The sequence below is a fragment of the Macaca fascicularis genome, chromosome 10, assembly GCF_037993035.2.
Source record: "Macaca fascicularis isolate 582-1 chromosome 10, T2T-MFA8v1.1".
Lineage (NCBI taxonomy): Eukaryota > Metazoa > Chordata > Mammalia > Primates > Cercopithecidae > Macaca > Macaca fascicularis.
In genome coordinates this window covers 33,765,067-33,792,233 of record NC_088384.1, presented here as the reverse complement: position 1 = coordinate 33,792,233, position 27,167 = coordinate 33,765,067, and the positions used below count along the sequence as shown (strand labels likewise).

The 27,167-nt window shown below is 48.3% G+C and overlaps 1 protein-coding gene across 12 annotated transcripts in view; it reads right to left on the bottom strand.

Moving 5' to 3' along the window:
• DGCR2 (DiGeorge syndrome critical region gene 2) overlaps positions 1-27,167 on the bottom strand; it is an 82,035-nt gene that overhangs the window by 13,733 nt on the left and 41,135 nt on the right. For 4 of the 12 annotated variants that reach the window (XR_012419018.1, XR_012419019.1, XM_015457448.4 and 1 more), the window contains 4 exons: positions 16,449-16,574; positions 13,208-13,418; positions 11,544-11,620; positions 5,188-5,364 (listed from right to left, as the gene is read on the bottom strand). Coding sequence is in view for 8 of the 12 variants with exons in the window: in XM_015457448.4 (XP_015312934.2) it covers positions 5,188-5,364; positions 11,544-11,620; positions 13,208-13,418; positions 16,449-16,574 (591 nt within the window). In the remaining 4 variants the exon portion in view is untranslated. Of the gene's footprint in view, positions 1-5,187; positions 5,365-11,543; positions 11,621-13,207; positions 13,428-16,448; positions 16,575-18,395; positions 18,654-27,167 lie in introns of those variants that run through there. The other 8 variants (XR_006690100.3, XM_045364030.3, XM_005568001.5 and 5 more) reach the window with 4 other exon arrangements.

Sequence of the window (27,167 nt, the reverse complement as noted above, 5' to 3'; positions counted from 1 at the left end):
TACTCAAATTCACTGAAAAACAATAACCTACACATTCAGGAAGCTCAACAAATTCCACATAGGATAAACGCAAAGGAGCCACAAACTGACACATCAGAGTGAAAATGCTGAAAGTGAAAGACAAGGCAAAAATATGAAGAGCAGCGAATGGGACATGATTTGTTACTTATAAGGGAATCCCAAAAAGACAAACAACTGACTTTTCAGCAGAAATAACACAGGCTGGGGCAGTGGGATAACTGCTCACAGAAAACCATCAACTGAGATCCAAATCCAGCAAAGATATCTTCTGAAAAATAAAAGTAAAATAAACTTTCCCAAACAACAAGTGAGAAGTTGTTTGCAGACTCACCTTGTATAAAACACGAAAGGCAGTTTTGCAGGCTAAAAGTATGCAATCCCCAGATAGTAATTTGAATACTAACAAGAAACTGAAGAGCAACAGTAAAGGCAATCATGTGATTATAAATTACAGCCTATATGCATAGTTTTCCTCCTTTATTCTCTTAGCTGATTTAAAAAGCAATTGTATAAAATAATATGTATGGAATGTAGTGTTGGGTCTATAACATACCAAAATGTAACACACTTAAGATTTGCTAAGAATGGCACAAAGGTGGTATGTGGGAGCAAAGCTATACTGGACTAAAGAACCTTGACCTAAGTCTCACACCTTAATAAAAAACTCATTCAAAATACGTCCTAGACTTAAATGTAAAATGGAAAATGATTAAAATTTTAGGGAAAAACACAGAAGAAATGTAAGGCTAGGCAAAGAGTACCTGGACTTGAAACCAAAAGAATAATCCATAAGAGGAGGCTGGGCTCAGTGGCTCGCACCTGTAATCCCAGCACTTTGGGAGGCAGAGGTAGGTGGATCACCTGGGGTCAGGAGTTTGCACCCAGCCTGGCCAACATTGTGAAACCCTGTCTCTACTAAAAATGCAAAAATTAGCCAGGCGTGGTGCTGGCTCGTGTTGGTAATCGCAGCTACTTGGGAAGCTGAGGCACAAGAATCACTTGAACCCAGGAGGTGGAGGTTGCAGTGAGCCAAGATTGTACCACTTCACTCTAGCCTGGGCAACAGAGTGAAACTCTGTCTCAAAAAAAAAAAAAAAAAAAAAAAAAAAAAGAACAATCCATAAAAGGAGAGACGAATAACCAGGACTTCATTAAAATTAAGAACTTTTTTTCTTTGGGTAAACTTATACTGCCAGGGAAAAACAATAACAAAACTTTCTTTCCTGAAATCTCATTTGAAGAGGATGAAGGCAAGCTACAGACTAGAAAAAATATTTCTAGTCGGATTTCATATCCGACAAAGGACTGGTATCTAGAATACATAAAGAACCTCGAAAATCAACAGTTTAAAAAAAACAAGAACAAAACAGATCATTAGTTCACACCTGTAATCTCAATACAAGAGGATCACTTGAGCCTAGGAGTTGAGTTTGAGGCCAACCTAGACAACGTAGTGAGACCGTATCTCCATAGAAAATAAAAAACTTAGCCAGGCATGACGGTGCACACCTACAGTTCTAGCTACTCAGGAGACTGAAGTGAGAGGACTGCTTGAGCCCAGGAGCTGGAGGTTACAGTGAACTATGATTGCACCACTGCATTTGAGCCTGGGTGACAGAGCAAGATCCTTTCTCAAACCAAAACGAACAAACAATGCAAAAAGAAAATGGAAAAATAACATGAACAACAAACAATATACAGACGGCAAATAAGCATATGAAACATGAAAAGGTTTTAACATCATTAGCCTCAGGGAAATGCAAATTAAAACCACAAGAAGCTACATGTCTACATAGATATCTGCATACCTAACAGAAGGGCTAAGATGAAAAATAGTGAAAACGGTAAGTGCTGGGGAAGACATGGAGAAATGAAATCACTCCTACATTGCTAGTGGGACTATAAAACAGTACAGCCACTCTGGAAAACAATTTGCTTGTTTTTTTAAAAACTAAATATGCAACTACACTACAGCCAAGCAGCTGTAATCCTGGGCATCTATCACAGAGGACTGAAAACACATTTGCAGCCAGGTGCGGTGGCTCATGCCTGTAATCCCAGCACTTTAGGAGGCCGATGCGGGTGGATCATCTGAGGTTGGGAGTTCAAGACCAGCCTGGCCAACATGGTGAAACCCGTCTCCACTAAAAAGACAAAAATTAGCTGGGCATAGTGGCACATGCCTATAATTCCAGCTACTTGGGAGGCTGAGACATGAGAATCGCTTGAACCCAAGAGGCGGAAGCTACAGTGAGCCAAGACTGTGCCACTGCACTCCAGCCTGGGCAACAGAGTAAGACTCTGTTACACACACACACACACATACACACACACAAAGGAAGAAAGAAAACATGTTTGCACAAAAACCTGTATGCAGATGTTCATGGCAGCTTTCACTGTAATAGCCAAAGACTGGAATCAGCCCAGATGTCCTTCAACACTTGAGGCCTATAGTTTGAGACCAGCTTGGGCAACATAGCGAAATCCCACCTCTACAAAAAAAAAATACAAAAATAAGTTGGGCACAGCAGCATGAACCTGTGGTCCCAGCTACTTGGGAAGCTGAGGCGGGAGGTTCACCTGAGCCCGGGAGGTTGAGGCTGCAGTGAGCAGTGATCACACTACTGTACTATAGGGTAACAGAGACCCTGTCGCCAAAAAAAAAAAAAGGAATAAATTGTTAATAAAAATGACAATGTGGATGACTCTCCAGGGAATTATGAGTGAAAAAGTCAACTCCAAAAGGTTGCTGACTATATGATTCCATTTATAGAACATTTCTGCCTCACGACAATACCTGACAAAGGCCAGACCACAAATGAGCAAAGGCCTCTGACCTACCACTTCTGTGGCAACCAGTCTAGGGCAGTCAGGATCTGGAAAATGGCCACCAGCTTCTCTATTTTGAGTCCATACTTCCAACTCAAAACCCACCAGGGAAAGCCAAATATGTTCCCCAAACCAATCAACTCCACTGCCCTGCTTCTAGTCAGCCTGCCTCTAATCAGAGCATACCTGGAGTCTTTAGGGCCCTGGTGAAAAGCCACTGTGCTGGACCCAACTCCAGCTGCAGGAGGGTCAGAAGCAGTTGTGAAGGGTCAACCCTGGATACTCAGGGCACTGGGCCTGTCTAAGGCTGAGATGCAGTTAGAACATCAGACCCTACTATCAGCATGCTAACCAGCTTTGAGTCACACAGTGGACTACTGCTAGGCGGGCTGCAAAAGACAGACTCTCTAGAGATGTGGCCCAAAGGGATAACCTAAAGTGGAGGGTGGCGGAGACATGAAGAAAAACCCTCTGGCAAACCAGCCTCCACCCAGAACAACAATCCTGCTGAATACGAAAGCCTGAGGTGCACTCAGAGCAACTACAGTGCCAACAAACCCCAAGCCCAGCCCAACTCTCACCCAGATCAATGCCCTTCACCGTACTAAAGACCCTCCCACAAGAAAGGCCCAGTGGAAGTAAAGGCATAGCCATTGCAAGCACAAAACTATTGAACTCAGTCTCTATTGTCCCACACAAGATGTCAGACTTCCAATGAAAAGCCTAGAAAAAAGTACCATGCTCCAGAGACAGAACATTCAAGAAACCAGACTCAAATATGACACAAATGAAGGAACTTTCCCACAGGGAATTTAAAATAATTGTGATTAATTTGTTAAAGGCTCTAATGGAAAAGCTGGACAATATACAAAGTTAGATGAGAAATTCAGATGAGAGACGGAAACTGTAAGAATCAAATGGAAATTCTAGAAATAAAAAAACAGACAAAATCAATGAAACAGATGAAGAATACCTTCAACGGGCTCATAAGCAGACTTGACACAGCCAAGGAAAGAATTAGTAAACCTGAGGACAGGTCAACAGAAATTACTCAAACTGAAGGACTAAAAGAATCCAGGAGACATGATGACTAGATGTAATGCATGATTCTGGACCAGGAAAAAAAAAGTTATAAAGGATATTATTGGAACAACTGATAAAACTGGAATGATGGATTGTGGATTATTGTATGGTACTGTATCCATGTTAAGTGTCCTGATTTTGATCCACACAGTATGGGTACATAAAAGAGTGTCCTTTTTCTTAGGAAATATACACTGAAGTAGAAAAGGCTTAAGGTCCACAGTATCTTCAGTTTACTCCCAAGTGATTCAGAAAAAATATGCAGAGAAGTGAATGATAAAGTAAATGTAGTAAAATTGAAATACTGGCCGGGCGTGGTGGCTCACGCCTGTGATCCCAGCACTTTGGGAGGCCGAGGCGGGTGGATCACGAGGTCAGAAGATCGAGACCATCCTGGCTGACACAGTGAAACCCCGTCTCTACTAAAAATACAAAAAATTAGCCCAGTGTGGTGGCAGGTGCCTGTAGTCCCAGCTACTGGAGAAGCTGAGGCAGGAGAATTGCTTCAACCTGGGAAGGCAGAGCTTGCAGTAAGCCGAGATCATGCCACTGCACTCCAGCCTGGGCAATAGAGTGAGACTCTGTCTCAAAAAAAAAAAAAAAAAAAAAAGAGGACCAATGTCAACAAGAACACCTGCACCACGCTCGGCAACATCAGACACATGATCCACAAGAACAAAGCCTCTCTTCAACCTGCACACAGCTGCCATCCCAGGGCCAGCGCCACCCCGCGAAGCCAGAAGCCTGTGATGAAGAGGAAGGGGACCTGTCCCACCAAGAGCTCCTGAGGCCCCTGCCCCCCAAAAGCAATAGAGTTAGCTGGCTAAAATAAAATAAAATAAAATAAAATAAAATAAAATAAAATAAACACACCATAGACTGGCAAGGTAAACTGAGAAGCAGAGAGAAGGATGGCAGAAGCGGGGGTGGGGAGGTGACCGATGGACTCAGATGCTCCAGAGACGCCAAGTCCTTGGGTCCTCATTCCCATCTACTCTCTTAACAACACTGCAGCAGGGAGGACGGGGAGGACTGTCTCTTTCGTGGGAAAGAGAATAGTGGGCTCTAAGATGCTGACCAGCTGCCCTGGTCACAGAGCTGCAGACAGGCCCCAAGAACAAGGTGTGAGCTGGTGAGGGGCGCCCACCCCAACACGGCAAATCAGGTTCTGCCTCAGAAACCTTGAACTCAGGGTCCAACAAAGTGACACAAGGGCCCAGACATCCCCAAGAACGCCAGCTCAAGGGGGCTTACTTCTTTTACACAGAAATGAAGACTTCTCGTAGCAGCTCTCGGCGTGCCAGCTGTGGAGGTCGTGGTGCCGCAGGGTGGGGAAATGGAAGCACTGAAGCTGGGCACAGAACACGTTGTCGTTCTCAGACATGGCCGAAGCAAAGATGGGGTCTGGGGGCAGGAACACCTCTGAAGAGCCTGTTGGGGAGACAAAAGGTGGGGCTGGACAACATCATGTCAGAGGACAAGTTGTGTAGTCCTCAAGGGGACCATGGCGTCAGACAGGATCATCAACCACAGGGCCTGGGCCGCCAAGTGCTGGTGGTCACTGTGGCCAGGTGTTCATTCGGGACTCCCCAACCTCCTGGGAGTCACCCCAGGTGCTGGGCCTGGCAGGAGCCACTCTGTGGGGGCTGCAAGCACACAGGCCACAAACCCTGGGTAGCAGTAAGTGCCAGCCTGAGCACCAAAAGAGGGTGCTGGATCAGGGTTAGTGGGCAGCATTTAAAGTTAGAGCAACAGCATGAATAACAAAGTAATGGACTGTAGCACACTGGATTAAAATGCAAACAGGGGAATGGGCAGGGGAAAAAGGCAGGAAAGTTCTCCCTTAGGACAGAACACCCAGTCATAAACAGAGGAGTCACAAAGTCCACCCAGCACCCATGAGGAAGGCACCATCAGGCAGCATCGGCACTGGCCAGCACTACCACCAGCTGGCTGCAGGCAACACTTAGGAAGCACTGGTTCCCAGGGACCTCTCTCAGCTCAAGGGAAACTGTCACCACTCAGCTCCTGCCTGTCTAAGCCAGGCACAAGGCAGTCAGAAACCATGTACCCTCGCCACAGACAGCGTGAGGGTTGGGGACTGCTAACCTCCAAGCCTCTCTTCTGCAAGCTTCCAGATGGGCTCTGGCCACACCCAGGGCATAGCACAGCCAGCCCTAGGCCCCACTCTCTCCCCGGCACGGCCCTTCCAGTCTGGGCCGCCGAGATTCCTTGAGGCTTACGCAGCCAGGATCACTGGAAACACAAAGCAACCTTTCCAAGAAGCAGAATAATGAAGGCACACCTGGCGCTCTCCCCTCCTAAGATAGCAGTGCAGCTCACCCCTTCATAAGCCTCCAGCATGCTCACCTGCCTCTTTTGGAGCTCCCTTTACACCCAGCACTAAACACGGGGCTCTGCCTCAAAAGAACCAGTGAGTCTGGAAGCAGGCCTATGCTGTGGGCCTGTGGACGGACAAGTGGTGCCCTGCCATGGGCAGGACAGCTCTCAGGAAGCTGAGACCTGAAAGACCTGTGCCGGGCCAGCAGGCAGTCACAGCAACAGCTGCGCCCCCTTCCCAGAGACACACAGGCCTAGCATCTTGCCTGCCTCATCAGCATGTATCAGACCCACAGCAGGGCAGGAAAGAGGCCCACTGTCATGGAGTCGCCTCCCCATACCAACTGAAGCGCTCATCTCCACTGCTGACAGTGGGTGCCACCACCATCACGCTGCGCACCACCCCACCTTTTCTCCAGGCCCCCAAGCCCCTGCACACCCTCCTCATCTCCCACAGATGCCCTCTCACCTAAGTAGAGCCCCTCCCCTTTTAAACCCTGTTTTCTTCACTATTTGCCTTCTTGTCCCATGGGATGAAAACCAAATGGGTTCCTTCCAACCTTTAACAAACAAAAAATCTTCAGTACTGAAGCTAGTTGCCAGCCCAGAGCTCCTGACCACAACTACAGTACATGACGGTAGACCGAGACCAAGGCCACAAATGACCTCTCTGGGCAGAGTCCTGGGACCCAGCATCTGCCCCCAAAAGCTGCCTGGACTGGGGCACAGCCAAGTCGGAGAGTGGGTCAGGCAACCAGCAAAACAGGGTTCATGTGGGACTCTAGGCCAAGGCCCAGTAAGCCACACAGTGCTCCCTCCTGGCAGTGAGCTGCATGGGTACTTGCGCAACGCCCCTGCCCAGGAAAGCTGCTGGTGGTTCTGCATCCAGGTGCTGACTGGGGGCTGGTCGTGCGGGGACTGCACGCCTACCCGAGGTGCTGCCTTGCAGAGTGGGCAGGTGCTCGTCTTTGGAGCGTCCCTGGAAGGGCGTCACAGTGACAGCCATGAATGAGGCAGCCTGTGGGGCTGGAGAAGACGCTGGAGAGTGGTAGGTGATGAGGGTAGTGAGGGAAGGGACTGCTAGCTTTGATGGAACTGTGATTTCTATGAGAAACGAGAGCTGTGCAAGGGAGCAGAGGTGAAAAGGACCCCCGGCAGCTGTGTGAGGAACGGTGGGGCTGGGGCCAGGAGACCAGATAGAGGCCACTAGCACAATCAGGTGAGGGATGATTGTCAGGTCCAGGTGGGGGCTGCAAGACTGGTGCCAGGTGATGAGATCCTGGACGTATTCCAAAGGTGTGAGAGGAGCCAGGAGGCTTCCCTATACTGCACTGGGGATGAGTTCTGCAGATTTTTCTCCAGGGCCTCCCACTTCCTCCTGGACGCCCCCTTACCTCAAACATCCCGCTCTTCCTGAAGGACCCTCATCCTGGAGAAAGGCCCTGTGAGCAGAGCCGCCCTGGCTACCAGAGTGACTGGGAGCAGTTCCTCGCGAAGAGCCCTCCTCCCAAGCCTCCCTCCAAGACACTCCTCCTCAACCCCTGCCACCCCAGCAGATCCAGTTCTCACCTTGACAGGGCAGCAGCAAGTTTCCAGGTGCCCCCCCATTTGTCCACACATGAGGTGTGGGCAAGGCTCTGACAGGAGCCTTGGGGTGGGCCATCACCAGCCACCGGAGGACACCCTGCTCCAGAGACTGATACACGAGGGCATCTGAATGTCACTTGATTACCTCTGCCACCACATCTTCTCCCATGCATGCCAGCAACCACTGCCACCTCCATGTCTGCCCCTGCTCCCCAAGCCTGGAGAACCCTCCCCGGCCCCCCCCGGCCCCCTTGTTCCTGTGGTGGGGAGACCTTCACTCACTTTTCTGAGCCCTCAAAGAACCTCCCCTTCCTGTCTCGCCACCTCCGCAGCCACAGAGTGAGCCTCTACTCAGGGCCCACCAGGGGCTGTCCAGATGCTCCCGAATGCCCCACCACGGTGGCAGCTGCCCCACTCAGGGGCTGTCTCCCCTCCAGGAACTGCGGCGACCCCAGCTGACCCCATCCTAGCCCAATGGTCACCTCACCCAGAGGGCAGGGTCTCTACAATGCACCTTCCAGTGGCTGCTAGGCCAGCCTGGCCCCTTCCTCACTGCTGACTGAGGTTTCCAGATGCCAGGTCCCGCAGGCTGGCCCAGGACCACAGCCCTGACTGCTGGCCTCAGGGGGCAGCACCCTACAATCCCTCGTGTATAGCACCAGAGAAAGAAGACGATGGAGACCATGAAGGACTGGCCACAAGATCTTGGGAGAGAAAAGAAGGCTTCTACTCAGTTACACACCTCCCGACCTCAGCCAACCTGCAACGTGCGTGCTGAGACACCATGGGGGACAAATGAGGGCCAGGCACCAAGTGATCTTACATGAGCAAGTGACACGTGTGGACACATTAAACACATGGTGTTTTCACTTTTATGTTTTAAGGTAAATATCAAGTATGACTCACCAGACAGAAGCCACACTGCTGGTGCTGACAGGAAGGCCCTGGGAGCAGCACGTGGGGCGGTGTGGATGATTCTCCCTAGACAAGGATCTGTATTTTTTCAACCTTTCTGCACAAATGTTACAGAAATCCTGGCCCCATGTCTTCTGGCAGCAGCAGCGGCAGTTCTATCTCCAGGGCATACCATGACCTGGTGCTGTCAAACCTGCAGGGTCTTGGCCCCTGGATGGGGCTCACAGGCTGGTGTGGGCCCCACCCAGAGAGCGCTCCACCAAGCCGCATAGGAGCCCCGCGGAAACGAGCTCCCAACTTCAAATGTGTGTGCTGGGTGCCGACATATGGGCATAGTAAGCGTCTATGTACCATGGTATCACTCACACCCCAATCCAGAACATATTATACAACACAGAAAAGATGGACAACATGTAGATGAAAGAAACATTTTTCAACATCTTAATGTGAGGCCTTCCCACCAACATTGGCTAATATTCTCAGGTACAGTATTTTCTTAGGGAAGGGTTCAGAATGAATAACAAAAGACTCACATCCACTTCCCATAGTTTTTTGGGTATTTTTTGGGGGGCCAACCCCTCAGACCCCAATGAGCCCTCTGTTTTGCACCATGTCCCTGGGCAGGAGAAGGGCTGGGCTGGGCTGGACGTGCTCTTGTTAGCTTGTTTTATGCCCAGTACTGACTTCACTCTGCAGCTTGCTTTTGGTATGGGAATTTTTAAAACAATGCCACTATGGAGACAGGAGTGCATACACCCAAGCTGCTTTGGCGCTGACCATACCCTGCTGCTTGGCTCCTCTCTGCCCTACCACCCTGGGAGCCCCTCTCCTGCAGACTCCAGGATACTGGCTCCTAAACCACATAACCACAGTCCTACTGCTGCACCTAAGAAAATGAATCTTCCACAAGTCCCCACTCACATTTCTTGAATTGTCCTGTGGAGTTTTTTATAAGCCTCCCAACCCAGGATGCCATCAAGGTTCATGTGCCACATTTGGTTTTATGTTTCTTTAATCTCTTTAAGCCCAGAACCACTCATGATGTTGAGCTGCGTCAAGGGCCAGTTATCCTGCAGCAGAAAACTTATTTTTACTATTTGTTTTGTGACCACTATTTAAATCTGCTAACAGAGTTCCCAAATCCATTTAACTGGGCACAAGAAGGCAGCGGCACATGGTCACCCCCGCGAAGCTCCGGGATGCTGTGGGGCCCCTTGCACGTTGAGCTGCATGAATAGGGAGCTCTATGCCAGCCGCGGCTGCCAGCACCGACACACATGTTCAATCTTTTTCTAAATTTTAGGTTCACTCTCCTGCCTGATGCTCCAATGGAGTCACCGAGCTGCACCTGGCCATTAAATCCCACCCAGGACCCTTGCCATTCTCACACCAAGCATGGGGTCCTGAGTCCCAACTCTGAATGTGCTGTCATCCCACTCAGAATCATGTCCTCTCTTCAACCACCAGCGTGAAGAGGACAAGCTACCAGGAGAATCATGTTCTACAAGGCAAATTTTGACACTGGGGCCTGGAAACCCAGACGCCATTGATTAGTCAACAGCAATCTAAACAATGCACTCATAAAGCCGGGGAATGCAAATGTGGCTGGGACTCTCAGGAGGGCACTGGTGGTCATGAGAACAGGGTGGCACCTGTCCTGAGCAGGAGCGGGACAGCAGGTGTGGACCCAATCTGCTGGGCTCTGCAGCCCCCACCTCTGCTCCCGCCCTGTCCCAGCAGCCAGGCATGGCCCTGTCTCTGTGGGGCCCTCTTCTCTCCAGGGAAGCCAGCCACCCAGGCCGTGACTCTTTTCAACCCTGTCAGAGATACTCAAGACATCAACAGCAGGACTGGGATGTGTTTATGAAAAGAACCCAAATCCTAGCTCAAGCCACAGGCACAAAGCACAGCCCAACACACAGGCCTGACAAGGGGCAGGGCGAGGGAGTGTGGCCCTGGCGGCAGCTGGAGAGGGCACTGCTGGAGTATGCCCAGGAGGAGCTCGCCAGTGCCAGGGCAATGGGACAGGAGGGGCAAGCCAAGTCCGAGCCCCCAACGTAAAGGAAGCAGCAGCCATGTTTCCTTTACATCGTCTTGGTATTTCCAAGCAGGCAGCGTAACATCTTTACACACACACACACACACACACACACACACACACACACACACACTCTCTCTCTCTCTAAGTCTATCTGCCTGATAGCTTCCTTCAGGTCTGGATTCTACCTCTGACCTTCTTTGTCCTGGCAAGCTTGTCCTCCCCTCCGGCCTGCCAGGGGCATACTCTGCATGCTCACTTTTATACTCCAAGGTCCTTAACTTCAAAGAGAGGAGGGGACACACACACACGATCTATTTTAAGTCTATCTGCCTGATAGCTTCCTTCAGGTCTGGATTCTACCTCTGACCTTCTTTGTCCTGGCAAGCTTGTCCTCACCTCCAGCCTGCCAGGGGCATACTCTGCATGCTCATTTTTATACTCCAAGGTCCTTAACTTCAAAGGGAGGAGGGGACAATCTAAAAAGCTGGCCAAAGTGAGATGCAACAGTGGGTTCCAGAGATGACCACAGCCCAATGCAGGGTCTGATCTGCAGGCTGCACTGGCCCCATGACCACAGCCCTCCCTGCAACTGGGGCTCACCCTCTCCATGTCCTCTGCACAGCGCCCCTACAGGCCAGGCAGCACTGGGTGAGAGGGAGGAGGGGAGGCCCCAAATCAGGGTGACTCTGCCCAGCTTCAAACACTCCCACACACCACAAGGTCTCACCTTTGAATGCAACCTCCCAGCGACCTTCCAAGGAGCGGTTCCGGCCGGTGATAACATACTGATAGCCAACCCACAACCTGCAGGGCACAGACAGAGACAGAGATCTCAGCGGCAGGAGGGATGCAGCCATCAATGACTGTGTTTTCTGTTTTTCGTTTTGTTTTTTTTTTTGAGACCGACCTTGCTCTGTTGCCAGGCTGGAGTGCAGTGGCACGATCTCGGCTCACTGCAACTTCTGACTTCCTGGTTCAAGCAATTCTCCTGCCTCAGCCTCCCAAGTAGCTGGGATTACAGGTGCCCGCCACCACGCCTGGCTAATTTTTGTATTTTTTTTTTTTCCAGTAGAGATGGGGTTTCACCATATTGGCCAGGATGGTCTCGATCTCCTGACCTCATGATCCACCCGCCTCAGCTTCCCAAAGTGCTGGGATTGTTTTTTAATAGCTATACTGACCTCCAAAACACTGAGCTTCTAACAAGAGACACTCATGTCACAATGCATTAAAATTCAAAACAAGGAAGTTCACAGGGCAGGAAAACTTTTATCTCAGGGAACTCTTGCCAAGACTGTTTCTATGAGCTGAACCGATAAAGCTTTCACAATTTAAGCAAGAACAATCTTATTCTTGGTAGACATGAAACCCCATGAATACAACTCTGTGACTATGCTAAAACCACAGAACAGGGCACTCCACATGGGTGAGTTTCATGGCATGTGAACTGCATCTCAATAAAGACATAAGCCCCTGCAAATATCTACTACCATGGAGGCTGAAAACACTTGCATGGCTTCCTGCTCAGAGCCAGCCACCGCAGGCCTGCAGCCTGCTCCTGAGCACGCAGGCCTATGACTGGAGGGACCTTGCACTGGGAGCTGGTTGACTGCCATAAGCTCCTGCCTAGTCTGCGCCCCTTGGCTCAGCTATCCAGCCCCAAGCCTGGAGATGCCCATCAGCAGGTCTCCCTGCATGGCAGGAGCCCAGGGATGGCACACTCAGCCCTTGGCCTGTGCTGTGCAACCACACGGCTGTCCTCAGAGACGAGGCTGCCCTGCCCTCTGGGATATGCCCTCTTGCTTCTCCACTGGACTCACAGGTCTGTCTTCAGGGGTCAGTACAACAACCTGTGAGCTAAGAGTTAGTTTCCGCCCTTTGTAGCTGCGGAAGGAGAAACAACTCCGTCTTGTGATTTGCCAAAGTCACACAGGGCACAACTGTGGAGTCAAAACCCAGCTTAGGTCTTGAAGCGAAGGACCCCTTGCTTTCTCAGGGGGAACCTCCACCTACTGCACACCCCTCACACCAGGCCCAGAAGCCCCACACCAAGCAGCTCTCTCCACACAAGCCAGCAACCCCAGGTCCCCTGCCTGCCCTTAGCAACTGCAGCTGTACACACACAGGGGGACCAATGAAAGGGGCGACCCCACAGTCCCACAAAGTAGCAGCAGAGTCCAGCCCGCCCCTGCCCCCAGGCCCCTCCACCGATCTCAATGCACACTCCAACCCATGGATCTCCTGGGCTTCCAGTGGGCGAGCTGGTCTTCCCAACCTGCTGTCTGCCAGCTGTGCCCCAGGAGAGGAGTTTACTGAGTGGTCAGAGGCCATGTGCTCAGTAGTCATCAGACTCTGACTCCAGGCTCCCCAGGTCCCCAATCCAGGACTCACTTGCGCTGGTCCTTCCAACCAAAGCTCCGCTCTGGCTGGTCCCATTCCTGGGCCAGGACAAAGCGCAGCTCCTGGTCAGTGGAGAAGGTGGCGAGAGAGCCATTCAGGCGCTGGCAGGTCTGCGCGGCATCCCAGTAGTTCTCCCCGCTCAGGTAGACCCTGTAGCAGCTGGCCGTGCCTTCGTAGTGGTGCCACCCTGTCGGGCACTTCCCTAGGAAACATAAAGGACAGAAGGGGAGTTGTCCCCCAAGTTAGGATCCAGCTCCAAAACGCAAATTCTATGTGCTCCATCAGGGACAGGCACACCTTGTAAATCACCCTAGAAAAGTGGGGAAACTGAGGCTCAAGAGGACAAGCTCTGCTTCTGAAACCACATTGCAGAAATGCTCAAGTTTCTCTAAAACACAGATTCAATGATACAAGTACATTTGGTGACTCCTCCCATTTCTGTAAGATCTTTTAATTTATTCACTAGTCAAGAATGGCTGCTGAATTATGTCTTGTAAAGCGGATTTCATCCTCTGGGTTAACAACACAGCACAACACCCATGCAGTTCACTTTGGGCCCTGCTTCCACTGCCCAGCTCTCCTGGCCTCCGCTGCCAGTTAGCCCACTCCCCTCTCTTCCTTTTCTACTTACATGAGCATTTGCAGTGGGGGCTGGCCAACCCTCCACTAAAACAGCAGCTCAAAGGATAACAGCTGGGAGGGCCATGACACTGTGTAACCCGCCCCCGCCTCCCACAGGCAAACAAAATAAGGTGTGGGCGATGCCACAGCTGACAAAGCTGAGGAGCCAGCCAGCACTTGAGTACCAATGAGTCTGGCCAGCGTCTTCTCACTTCCCCCACCCATCACTTCCGACTCCTACACCTACACATGGGAATGCCTGGTAATTTACAGCTCACCCTAGGTAACATCAGTGATCTGTTTTACAGAATCTTTAACCTTCAAATGTTGGGTACCTCATGTTAGTATACTGGAGAAGAGTAACAATTGTTAGCAAAGCCAGCTGTAAAATTAAAAATGCCATTTTTAAAGTGCATCTATGTCTTCTGGCACTAGTAAAACTTCTAGAGACATATCGTCATGTATTTATTATGTAAGCATGTGTGTGTGTGACGTCTTCACAAAGGCACATAGATTACAGAAAAGGAGGGGCAGCCCTGGCCCCTAGGCATGGCCACAGCTGGACAGCATGATCTGCTCACCGTGAAGGGTACACCTGAGTGTGCAGGGAAGCTATTTAGGTGCAGACAAGGAATCAGAGGGCTGGGCACAGTGGCTCATGCCTGTAATTCCAGCACTTTGGGAGGCCGATGTGGGCAGATTGCTTGAGCTCAGGAGTTTGAGACCAGCCTGGGCAACAGGCAAACCCCCTATCTACAAAAATACAAAAAATTAGCCAGGTGTGGTGGGGCACACCTGTAGTCCCAGCTACTCAGGAGGCTGAGGTTGGAGGACCACTTGAGCTCAAAAGGCAGAGGCTGCCTGCAGTGAGCCAAAAGTGTGCCACTGCACTCCAGCCTGGGTGACAGAGTGAGACCCTGTCTCAAAAACAAAAAACAAAACAAAACAAAACAAAACAAAACAAAACAATAAAAAACCCCACGGCATCAGCTCTCGAGAAGGTGTGCTGCGCATTCATTGTGTGTTTCCTGGGTGCCACACCAAAGCGTGTAGCCTGACCACATTCCCCACAGGTGGCTCTGCACCGTCTCCATGGAAAGGTGAGGACGCCGAGGTAGGCAGAGGCCAGGCCCCTATTTCATGCAAGGTGAGAGGAAGTCCTGTAGGGAGGGAAGCTGGTTGGAGCATGGAGGGAAGGAGACCTCCCAGGAAGAGAGCCAGCTGGCTGGGGCATGGAGGGAGGAAGTGCTCCTGTGCACTGACTCATCTTCTTTATGTTCGGAACTTGGAGGAGTTGCTTACTACCCAGGCAGAAGTGCTGCCTGTTCAACACTGAACAGACAGGCAAGGGGAAGGAAGAATAGGGAGCCAAGCATCAGGACCCCCTGGGGCTGCACTGTGAACTGCCCCTTCCCTACAGGCATCCTCTCAGTCTCAGTGTCCTCACACACCAAGCCTGTGCACCACACTTCCACTGTGGGGACCCCTTCGGGCTGTGGGCATAGGCTGGGGACAATGTGCATCACCAGGACTTTTGTTCAGCCCTGCTTCAGCTGCACGGACATGCATGACCACCTGGAAACACCTGGCCCCACTCTGGGCACCCAGGGTTGGTGGGGGTTCTGCCAGAAGCCTACCTGGTCACCTCTGAGGTGCTCCCCAGTGCTGAGAGTCTGGGGGCTGCGGAGTAACACTAGCAGACAGGCCCAAGGCAGGGCAGCAGGCCCAGCCAGTGTCAGTCCTGCCTGGCCCACAGCTGCTGCTCAGCGTACCTGGGCACCTCACGCCTGAGTGGGTCTGTTCAGGGCCATTTCAGCGGTGGCTTTTCCTCCCCTCAACCTTCCTTGATGATCTTACGCCCCTTTAAAATTTCAATGTCATAGGTAATTTATTAAATAACTAATCATCTTAAAAATTTTTCTTAAAATGGCCGGGAACAGTGTGGCTCATGCCTGTAATCCCAGCTCTTTGGGAAGCTGGGGTGGGTGGATCATCTCAGGTCAGGAGTTCAAGACCAGCCTGGTCAACATGGTGAAACCCGGTCTCTACTAAAAATACAAAAATTACCCAGGCATGGTGGCACGTGCCTGTAATCCCAGCTACTCGGGAGGCTGAGACAGGAGAATCACTTAACCTGGAAGGCAGAGGTTTCAGTAAGCTGAGATTGAGCCACTGCACTCAAGCCTGGGTGACAAAAGCGAGACTCTGTCTCAAAATCAATCAATCAATCAATCAATCAACCAATCAATCAATCAGGAGTCAAGCCTTCCCATTCTATCAGCTGTACCTAAACTCAGAGCTGGTTTCCCCATTTATAAAAGGGAATAATACAACTTTGGAATTTCCAAGGGCCAGTGCCTTCTGGCCCTGAAAGGCAGTCACTTTGTGAGAACAAGCAGCCTGGTTTCAGAGCCGGCTGATTTCCCAGGGCCTTGAGTCACATACCACCACTCCAAAGCTGGGCAACTGCTGGTGGGTCATTCATTCCCCCCACTGGCCTCCAAGGGCTGTTTTGAGAAACCTCTCAGGCAGCACAGTAGCGCTGGAGAGGCAGGGGTCGTGTCAGGCTTGCACTCCCCAGTGTCCCAGTCAGGGCAGGTCTGCAACTTACTGCTGAAGCGAACGGGCTGTGCCACATTCACTGCGTGGAAGTGCGTAGGGTCGCCTCCTCTGGTCCGCCCCTGCCGCGGATCCACAGCCTCCTTCCCATGGTAAGGACGCGCCTCCCCCGTCACTTCTGAAAGCGAAAGGAGATGTGTGCTGTGAGTCCTGTCTGTGCAGTCGCAGCCTCCCTGGCCAGCACGGTTCAGACTACTCAGGGCTGCAAGGCTGGAGGGAGGGCCTGTAGCACAGAGTCCAGCAATGCAGGCTTTCTTTAGAGCCCTATGAAACGCTGCTGCTCGCATCAAATGGGTCCCCTGTGCTTCTTATTAAAATTATGCCCTGGTAGTTTTTGTTTTTTAAGTTACTATTGTGAAATGGAGGCCCTCTTCATTGCATTTTCTAACATGTCATTGCTAGCACAGCAAAGGGTCCTGCATAAATTAAAATCCCTCAGCAGCTCCAGTCCTGTGGGGATGGCCCACGAAGGAGTTCTCTCCAGAGCCCAGGCTGCCCCTGCCCCTTCCTCGAGGGCCTTCTCTCCCAGTACAGAGACCCACATGTGCAACCTTCCTCTGCAGCCCTTGTCCTGGGGCCTGAGCTGCCTGTCTGTCCCCCTGCCTGCTGGTCCCCCAAGGCTGTGAAAGCCTCCAGGCCAGGACCTCAGTATGTTCCTGTCTGGCTCTTTGGTGCTTGGCACAGGCCCTGGTGTGCAGCAGGTCTCAGTGCATGGTTAGAAGGTGTGAACAGGCAGCTGAAGATGGGGAAATAACTATAGTTTCATGCAGCATGATCTAATAGTAATTTGCACACCAGTCCTTCCATCCACATACGCTCTCTTTTGTCCTCCAACCCCCTTGTGAAAAAGGAGAACCACACTCCTCCTGTCTCACAAGGTGAGGGGCAGACTCAGAGAAGGGAAGTGACTTACACAAGGTCATGGTACAGGGAAGAGGGCCCTCATGGGCCCACCCACCTCCCACTCTGTCTGTACAGGTGTACCTTGATGCATCATGAAGGGCACTGGGTACAAGGTCAGGTCAGATGGGCAACAAACTTGGTCTGCAAGGCTGCACACAGACAGACGCCTGCCAGCAAGTGCGCTCTGACTGCAGATGGCTGAGTGGGGCCTCAGCTCCCCAAAGGAGGTCACAGGGAGGGTTAGGAGGCCTCCTGCAAAGCCTCCTTCCCTGACCCTGAGCCGGCGGTCAGCCTCACCTGACAAACCCCTCTCCAGCAGGTTGGTTCTGCTGGTGTCATAGACTTTGCAGTGGTTTTTATTTAATAAAAAATCTACATGCTTTTTTTTCTCACGATAAAGTAACAAACATTCAATGTGAAATGCTTGAAATATACAAAAGTTTGAAAAGACAATAAACAACAAAGGCCATACTTAACTATGTGAGCATCTGCCCCCTCACCCAGTCTCTTTTCTACACAAATCTTTAAGAATACTGGGATCACATCAGACACTCCATTTCACGACTTGCTTTGTAAGCTTAAGATTATAAACAGCTTTCTATATTTTTAAATGGGTTTAGGAACATGACTTTTGATGGCTGCATAGTATTCCATGAATGGATTTCTTTCGTTCCCATAATCTCTATGGTTTAAGGTTAAGCTGTTTGCATTTTTTTCATTATTCTACAAAAGGCTGCCTTGAACACCTTGTACATAAGTCTGTATGTAGTCCTATTTCTGAGACTCTGGATACTCACTCAGTACTTGATAAGCATAGTTCCATAGCTCCTGTCAGGCATGTGATGGGGATGGGTTGTTATTCGACTGGGAATCACTAAAATACAAAATACGCTACCTGTGTCCAAGATACCTTCAACACAAAGTGAAGACCTCAAAGGGAGAAGCATCTTCAAGGCTTGTGTTTTTTGGTAGAGGTGCCTTTGGGGTATTTTACCACTCCAAAATACAACCTAAGGACCTCAGTGTGGGACAGTACCTGGCACCATGACAGGCTTGATGCTGTAAACACGCAGTACTGGGGGACCATCAGCTCTTCAGGACTGGTCCCATGTCCTGAGCCATGCTACCTGCAGCACCCGACACTCTGGGCAGGAGACCCGACCCACAGACTCGCTGGTAGCTCCGATGCAGGGCAGGGCTCGCAGGGATGCAGCCACTGGGATGGGGCATCAGCACGCAGTGGAGAAGGGAAGAGCCACCTGAGCTTCTGAGGAGCTGGACCTGAGACTGGAAGCTGAGAAAGAACCGAGGGGCTTCCTGGCAGATGGAGCAGCTTTGGCAAGGGGCAAAGGCAGACACATCTGGGACAAACCTGAGGCCAGGCCTGGGTGTCGCTGGAGAATGTCACTGAACTTAAATTCAACATCTCCCTCTGCTTAAATGGGTAAGACCTGTGGCTCCACTTTGTATCGTGGCCTCTTCCCCAAGCCAAACACAGTACCTGGTAAAACTGCTCACAGAAAGACAAGATGAATTAAGGGCAGAGGAAAGGGAAGAGAAAGAAAAGGTAACAGAGGGAGAGTGCTGCCAGTTCACATGGATGCCAAAGACCAGGTTGTTACATGTTGACTGAGTGAAGCCATCTGTCCCCTGGGGTGGGAGACCAGGTGAAATATTTCAGACACATAACCAGAAAGACAAATGGTGATAAAGGATAATACTCTGTTGAGCAGGCTCCTCTGGGTTCAGGTGGCGATTGTGAGCCGTTTCTTTTCTCCATCATGTGTCTTTATATATAAATGCTCACATTCATCCCCTCACCCCCATTATTATTCAATGCCCATTCTGGGCCCACCATGGAAAAATGCCAGCACAGACACAGGCCTTTGCCAGCAAGAAGGGGAAGAGCTTGGCTGTCAAGATGATGCTGATGGCAGACAGTGTCCTGGGGAAGAGTCTGGGGGCCAGGCTGGGGAATGAGCACAGCACAGGACAGAACCCTTACAGACCTCTCAGGACTGCCTCTGACAGTAGAGAATGTCCCTCTTCCTGTGGAGGGCCAGCCTTTGGTGTGCTGGGGGGCCTCCTCCACTTCCACCAGGGCCACAGGGCCCTAGCAGCCCCACCTCACAGCCCAGCTGGGGACGTGGTGCAGGGGTCACTGCAGCACCCAGAGCCACATCTGTTCTGACTCTAGGCCCCATGACCTGTGCAGCTCGGAGCATATGTGCCCCTTCTGCCTCCAGCACCACTGGAGTGCCAGGCTGCTGCTTCCCCAGCACAGGAACACACTGGAGAACAAGTTCAACAAGGAAACAGAATCAGGGAGAATACCTGGAATACCACTCCACAGACTATTTATTCACAAATTACTTTTCGTCACAAAAAGGGAAAGAAATATTCACAACAGTGATTAAAAATAACATCACCAATAATGAGACAAAATGACCTTGGGCCTCGTGATTTGATAATTGATGACTTACATAGTATTGCTAACTAAAAAGTAAAGTCTCACCTGAAGCTAATCATGAAGAAAGAGACAAGTCCAAATGGAAGGCCATTCTACAGAACAACTGACCTGGACTCTTCAAATATGGCAATGTCATGAAAGACATCCCACGCCCCCTGCAAAAGAGGGCTGGGAATACTTCTAGATTAAAGAACAAAGCAATACGGCAATAAAATACTTATGTAATCCTTGAATAAATCTTGAATTAGGCCAGGCGCAGTGGCTCACGCCTGTAATCCCAGCACTTTGGGAGGCCTGAGGTGGGCAGATCACAAGGTCAAGAGATCAAGACCATCCTGGCCAACACGGTGAAACCCCGTCTCTACTAAAAATACAAAAATTAGCTGGGCGTGGTGGCAGGCGCCTGTAGTCCCAACTACTCGGGAGGCTGAGGCAGAAGAATTGCTTGAACCCGGGAGGCAGAGGTTGCAGCGCGCTGAGATCACACCACTGCACTCCAGCCTGGGCCACAGAGTGAGACAAAAAAAAAAAAAGTGAAAACAAAATGTTGTGCCAATAAAAAGAAAATGGAGTGCTCCTGCGTGGCCCAGCTAGCAGCAGCACTGAAAGCAGGCAAGACCTCACAGAGCACAGGGCCCAGACTGAGCCACCAGGCTTAGGGAAGAATCAGCAGAGAAGGCCTAAAACCATGGAATTTAAAGACGCAGATAAATACCAAATGCAACAGCTAAAACAATGTTTGCCTTGAAAATTAGAGGGGTTCATTGGGTTTGCCATTAAAAAAAAAAAGATTTACAGAACTATTTGAATATTCAAATTGTATGCATAAGTAACTTGAATAAAGATAAAACTAAAAATTGGAAGTAGACAATCAAAATCAGTTCCTCTTTGGATCTGGGTGGCCCCGCCCCACCTTTTTTTCACATCAGAGCTGCCGCTGAGGGGTCTACTGCTCTGATTCCTGATCCTTTTATTATGACCCAGGTTTCCCGCTAGAGGGTTTGATGTCCTCTGCATTACCAATGTTCCGCAACTGCACAAGGAGGTAATTTGTACATGCCTCTTTTAAATTATTGTGCTAGGCCCTTCCAGTCCAAGGCTGCAATCTTTCATTTCTGGGAGATTTTCTTACATAACTTCTTTGCTAATTCCCTCCTACTCCATCTCCTCTATTTTCTTTCAAGGAATTTGTATTAATCAGATATTGGATTTTCTGAACTCATTTTTAACCACTTAAGAGTGCACAGTTGGGCTGGATGTGGTGGCTCACGCCTATAATCCCAGCACTTTGGGAGGCCAAGGCAGGCAGATCATGAGGTCAGGAGATCAAGACTATCCTGGGTAACGTGGTGAAACCCCATCTCTACTAAAAATACAAAAAATTAGCTGGGCATGGTGGTGGGCGCCTATAGTCCCAGCTACTCGGGAGGCTGAGGCAGGAAAATGATGTGAACCTGGGAGGTGGAGCTTGCAGTGAGCTGAGATCGCGCCACTGTACTCCAGCATGGGCGACAGAGCGAGACTCCCTCTCAAAAAAAAAAAAAAAGAAAAAAGAGTATACAGTTAAGTGTCATTATTAAGTACCTTCACATTAGTTCCATAACCATCACCACCATCCATCTCCACAACTTCTTTTCATCTTACCAAACATTGTATCCGTTAAACATTACCTCCCGATTTTTCTCTCCTCCCAGCCCCTGGCAACCACAATTCTACTTCCTGTATATTTGCATTTGAATATCTTGACAGCACATCTAAATAGAAACATACAGTATTTGTTATTTTGTGACTGGCTTATTTCACTGAGCATAATGTCCTCAAAGTCCATCCATGCTGTAGCATGTGTCAGAATTCCTTCCTTTTTAAGGTAAACCATATATTCCTTCCACTGGATGGACAGACTATCTTTTTGTTGATCCATTCATCTGTGGATGGACACTTGAGTTACTTGCACCTTTTGGCTACTATGGGTAATGCTGCTATGAACTCAGGCGTATAAATCTCTCTTCAAGTTCCTGCTTCCAATTCTTTTGAGTCAAACTGCTAAGTCGTATGGTAATTATTTTATTTTATTTTATTTTATTTTTTGAGACACAGTCTCGCTCTGTCGCCCAGGCTGGAGTGCAGTGGTGTGATCTCAGCTCACTGCAACCTTTGTCTCCCGGGTTCAAGTAATTCTCCTGCCTCAGACTCCCCAGTAGTTGAGATTACAGGTGTGCGCCATGACACCTGGCTAATTTTTGTATTTTTAGTAGAGACGGGGTTTCACCGTGTTAGCCAGGATGGTCTCGATCTCCTGACATCCTGATTTGCCCACCTTGGCCTACCAAAGTGTTGGGATTACAAGCGTGAGCCACCACACCCGGCCGGGTAATTCTACTTTTAATTTGGGTGGCACTGTCAGACTGTTTTAGTAGCTGCACCAGTTCTCATTCCTAACAAAACTGCAGAGGGATTCCACTTTCTCTAAATCCTCATCAACACTTGTCATTTTCTGTTCGACAGCAGACATCTAATGGCTGTGAGATGTTTTACTCTGTTTGGATTTGCATTGCTCTAATTATTAGTGATGTTGGGCATGTTTTCATGTGCTTATCAGTCATTTGTTTAACTTCTTTGGAGAAATGTCTACTCAAGTCCTTTGCACATTTTTTAACCAGGATGTTTATTATTATTGAGCTGTGGGAGTTCTTTTTGTATTTTAAATATTAACCCTTACCAGATATGAGTTTCAAATGTTTTCCATTTTGTAGGCTGCCTTTTCACTCTGTTGAATGTTTCTTTTAATTAATAGAAGTTTTAAATCTTGATGTAGCCTAATTTATCTATTGTTTCTTTTGTTGCCTGTGATTTTAGTGTCTTATGTAAGAAATCATTGCCAAATTCAATGTCATGAAGACTTTATTCTGTTTTTCTAGGAATTTTATGGTTTAAGGTCTTAAGTCTGATCCATTTTGGGTTAAGTTTTGTGTATCATTAGCTAAGGGTCTAACTTTATTCTTTTGATGTGTATGTCCAGTTTTCCTAGCACCATTCACTCTGAAAAGACACTTTTTTCCTCCCTGAATGGTACTGGCATCCTTGTGAAAAATAATTTGACCACTGTATGCAAGGACTCATTTCTAAGGCTCTGTATTCTATTCCATTGGTCTATATGTCTGTCTTTATACCAGTACTACAATGTTTTGATTACCGCAGTTTTGTAGTTAAAGGTTTAAAGTCAGGAATTATGAGGTTTTCACATTTATTCTTCTTCAAGACTGTTCTGGCTCTTTGGAGTCTGCTGAGATTCTATGAACGTTAGGATAAATTTTTCTATTTCAGCAAAAAAAAAAAAAAAACAACTTGTTGGCATTTTAATAGGGATTGAATCTGTAGACTGCTTTAGGTAATAGTCACATCTTACATCTTGCAGTCCATGAGCATGGAACGTCTCTCCATTTATTTTTGTCTTTTTTTTTTTTTTTTTTTTTGAGACAGTGTCTCACTCTGTCACCCAGGATGGAGTGCAGTGGTGCGATCTCAGCTTACTATAATCTTCACCTTCTGGGTTTGAGCAATTCTCCTGCCTCAGCCTCCCGAGTAGCTGGGACTACAGGGGCACCTCACCACACCCAGCTAATTTTTGTATTTTTAGCCAAGATGAGTTTTTGCCATGTTGGCCAGGCTGGTCCCAAACTCCTGACCTCAAGTGATCCACCCGACTTGGCCTCCCAAAATGCTGGGATTACAGGTGTGAGCCACCGCACCCAGTGTCTTCTTTAATTTCTTTTAACATTTTGCAGTTGTCAGTGTTTAAGTTTTTCATCTGTACTTAAGTATATTCCTTTTTTTTCTTTTGTTTTTGAGACAGACTCTCGCTTTGTCGCCCAGACTGGAGTGCGGTGGCACGATCTCAGCTCACTGCAAGCTCCGCCTCCTGGGTTCACACCATTCTCCTGCCTCAGCCTCCCGAGTAGCTGGGACTACAGGCGCCCGCCACCACACCCGGCTAATTTTTTGTATTTTCAGTAGAGACGAGCTTTCACTGTGTTAGCCAGGCTTGTCTCGAACTCCAGACCTCAGGTGATCCACCCGCCTCGGCCTCCCAAAGTGCTGAGATTACAGGCGTGAGCCACCATGCCCGGCCAAGTATATTCTTAAGTACAGACAGACCCCCAACTTATGATAGTTTGACTAAAACATTTTTCGACTTTACAATAGGTTTAAGACAAATCTGTTATAAGGTGAGGTATATCTGTATTTTATTCTTTGTACTATTACTGTAAATGGAATTATTTTTTTAATTTCCTCTTCGGATTGCTTAGTGTACATAAATATAAATACAACTGATTTTGTGTTTTGACTTTGTGTCCTGCAATTTTGCTGCATTCATTTATTAGTTCTAACAATGTTTCTGTGAAATCTTTAAGGTTTTTACATATAAAATCACGTCATCACACATACAAACAGGGATAACTTGACTTTTCCCTTTCCAATTTTGATAGCTTTCTCTTCTTGATTAATTACTGTGGGCAATTAACTCCCAATACTATGATGAATAAAAGTGGTGAAAGCAGACATCCTTGTCTTGTCTCTGATCTTAGAGAAAAAGCTTTCAGTCTTTGACCACTGATTGCTTTTAGTTTGCTGAGACATCCTTGCATTACACTTGGTCCCAGCCTTTTGAAAGACTGTGAAACTTAGTTTTGCTAGTATTTTGCTGGGGATTTTGTATCAATATTCACAAAGGATACTGGTCTGTAATTTTCTAGTAGTATTATTGTCTGGCTTTGGTATCAGGGCATGTTAGAGTCACAGAATGAATTCACTTGAGAAGGACTGGTGCTAATTCTTTAAATGTCTGGAGAATTCAGCAGTGAAGCCATGTGGTTCAGGACTTTTCTTTGTTCAGAGGTTTTTGATTACTGATTCAATCTCTTTATTAATTATAGTCCTATTCAGATTTTCTATTTCTTCATGATTCAGTCTTGGCAGGTTGTATGTTTCCAGGAATGTGTCCGCTTCATTTAGGTTAAGCAATTTGTTCATGTATAGTTCTTAGCAGTATTCTCTTATAATCCTCACATCAAGGAATCCTCCCACCTTGAACTCCCAAAGCACTGAGATGATAGGTATGAGCCCAGCCCAAAATCCAAAACTTCTGAGTGCCAACGTTGTACTCAAAGGAAATGCTCATTGGAGCATTTCGTATTGGGGGTGTTCAACTGGTAAGTATAATGCAAATATTCCAAAATCAGAAAAAAAACCAAAATCCAAAACACTGGTCCCAACCATTTCAGTTAAGGGATACTCAATCTGTATTTTGAATGTGGCTTTTTCTTTATTAGGCATTTTCTTAGCTGGTATAGACCTCGGACTGTTTTCCAGAGCTTCTATAAAGTGATTTCGTCTAGTCCCTAGTTGCTTATTAACGTTTCTATGGTGGAACGAGAGCCTGGAGCTTCCTAGACTGCCATTTTACCAATGTCAGAAAAAATTTTTTAAAGTTTTATTACATCAATAAAATAACTGCTAATTGAGGGATTACTGTGTGCTACGTTCTTGTCTAACTCCTTTACATGCAGCATGTAATTTAATCCTCACAACAACCCCAAGTGATGGGCACTATTATTTTCTCCATTTTATGGATGTAATTTGCCCAAAGGATCACAACCACTAAGTGGTAAAAGCAGGGGAGCAGCCCTAGTCCCTGGTTCCAAGCCCCCACATTTAACCACGATATGACATATAGCAGAGTTGACTGCCTCAGGCCACTTTGCTCTGGCCCTTCAGGTGGGGTGCTTTGTTCAGAGTCTGGTGAATATCCATAGTGGATGTTTTCTTCTAGATCTGGTCAGCACTGGTTGTCTTTCATCATAAGAGGAAGGTGACCCAGCTAGCCAGAGGCTCTGTGAGCACTAGTGGGCCAGACGCTTGTCAGGGACCACGGTGGGAGAGCTAGTCTTTCACTTGGAAATCTTCCATTATGTTGACACCTTTTCTACCTCTTCGGTGAAGTGCCAGTGTCTCCAGGAAAGACTCCTCCAATCTCCTGTCTGGGAAAACACCTGGCTGCTGACATCTGGGGGGCAGGGCAGAAGATAGGCCTGAGCGTCCTACTTGTCACTATCGAGAATTTCTCTTAATTCCTCTATTTTCAACCTCCACGACTCCCCTCTGTTGTACCTGGTGTCACTTATTTTACAGACTTTTCTATTAGTGCTATCTAATAGAAACACAATGCAAACCACATGTCAACAAGTAGAAACAAACATGAAATTAATTTTAATACTTTATTTAACCCAACATATTCAAAATACTATTATTGCAACATGGAATCAATATAAAGAAGTATTCATGGGATGTTTTACATTCTTTTTTTGTACTAGGTCTTTCCTATTTGGTGTGTATTTTACACCTGCTGCACATCTTCCTTCAAAACAGCCACATGTGACTCACGGCTACTACACTGGACAGTGTTGGTCTAGAAAATCAACTCCTGCAGGGCACAGTGGCTCATGCCTGTAATCCCAGTATTTTGGGAGGCTGAGGGCAGGATTGCTAGAGCCCTGGAGTTCACGACCAGCCTCGGCAACAGGGCGAGACCTCGTCTCTACAAAAAATTTAAAAATTAGCTGGGCATGGTGGTGCACACCTGTAGTGTCAGCTACTCAGGAGGCTGAGGTGGGAGGATCACTTGAGTCCAGGAGTTCGAGGTTGCAGTCAGCTGTGGTTTCACCACTGCACTCCATTTGGGCAATAGAGCAAGACTCTATCTCAAAAAAAAAAAAAAGAAATGAAACCCCACATCTTTTGGTAGCAGCAGGAGTCACCCAGTGATGGAAAGTGAAGAAGGGAATGCGGGTGCCAAGAGAGAATTCCACCAATCCCTATCCCACTCCCATGCCCATGCCTGATGCCTGCCACCCTTGGCACTCAGAGCCTTCAAGAACTGAGTCTTTCTGGGGGGCTGCTGGGCAAACTGCTCATTTCTTGTTGTTCTCACTCAAGCAGGCCCATGGTTGCAGCTGCTCTGCTATGCCAAGTCAGTTGTAACTCTCCTGTTGGCTGTTCTTTGGAAAGAAAAAAAGCTGTATAATATGTGAAACATTTCAAAGAATGTATGTAGCACATATGTAAGATTCATAAGCCTAATAAGAAAGCATAGCTGTGAGCGACCTCCCCACACCTGACTCAGGAACCCGAGCGTCATCTGTAGATGAACTTCCATTTTGCTTCTCCCAGTCTTCCCCTCTGTGTCCCCACCAGCAACGAGAATTTTGTGTATCATTGCACTTATTTTTTTCTTTTAGTTTACCACATGTGTATGTATCTATAAGTAATAAAATGATCTGT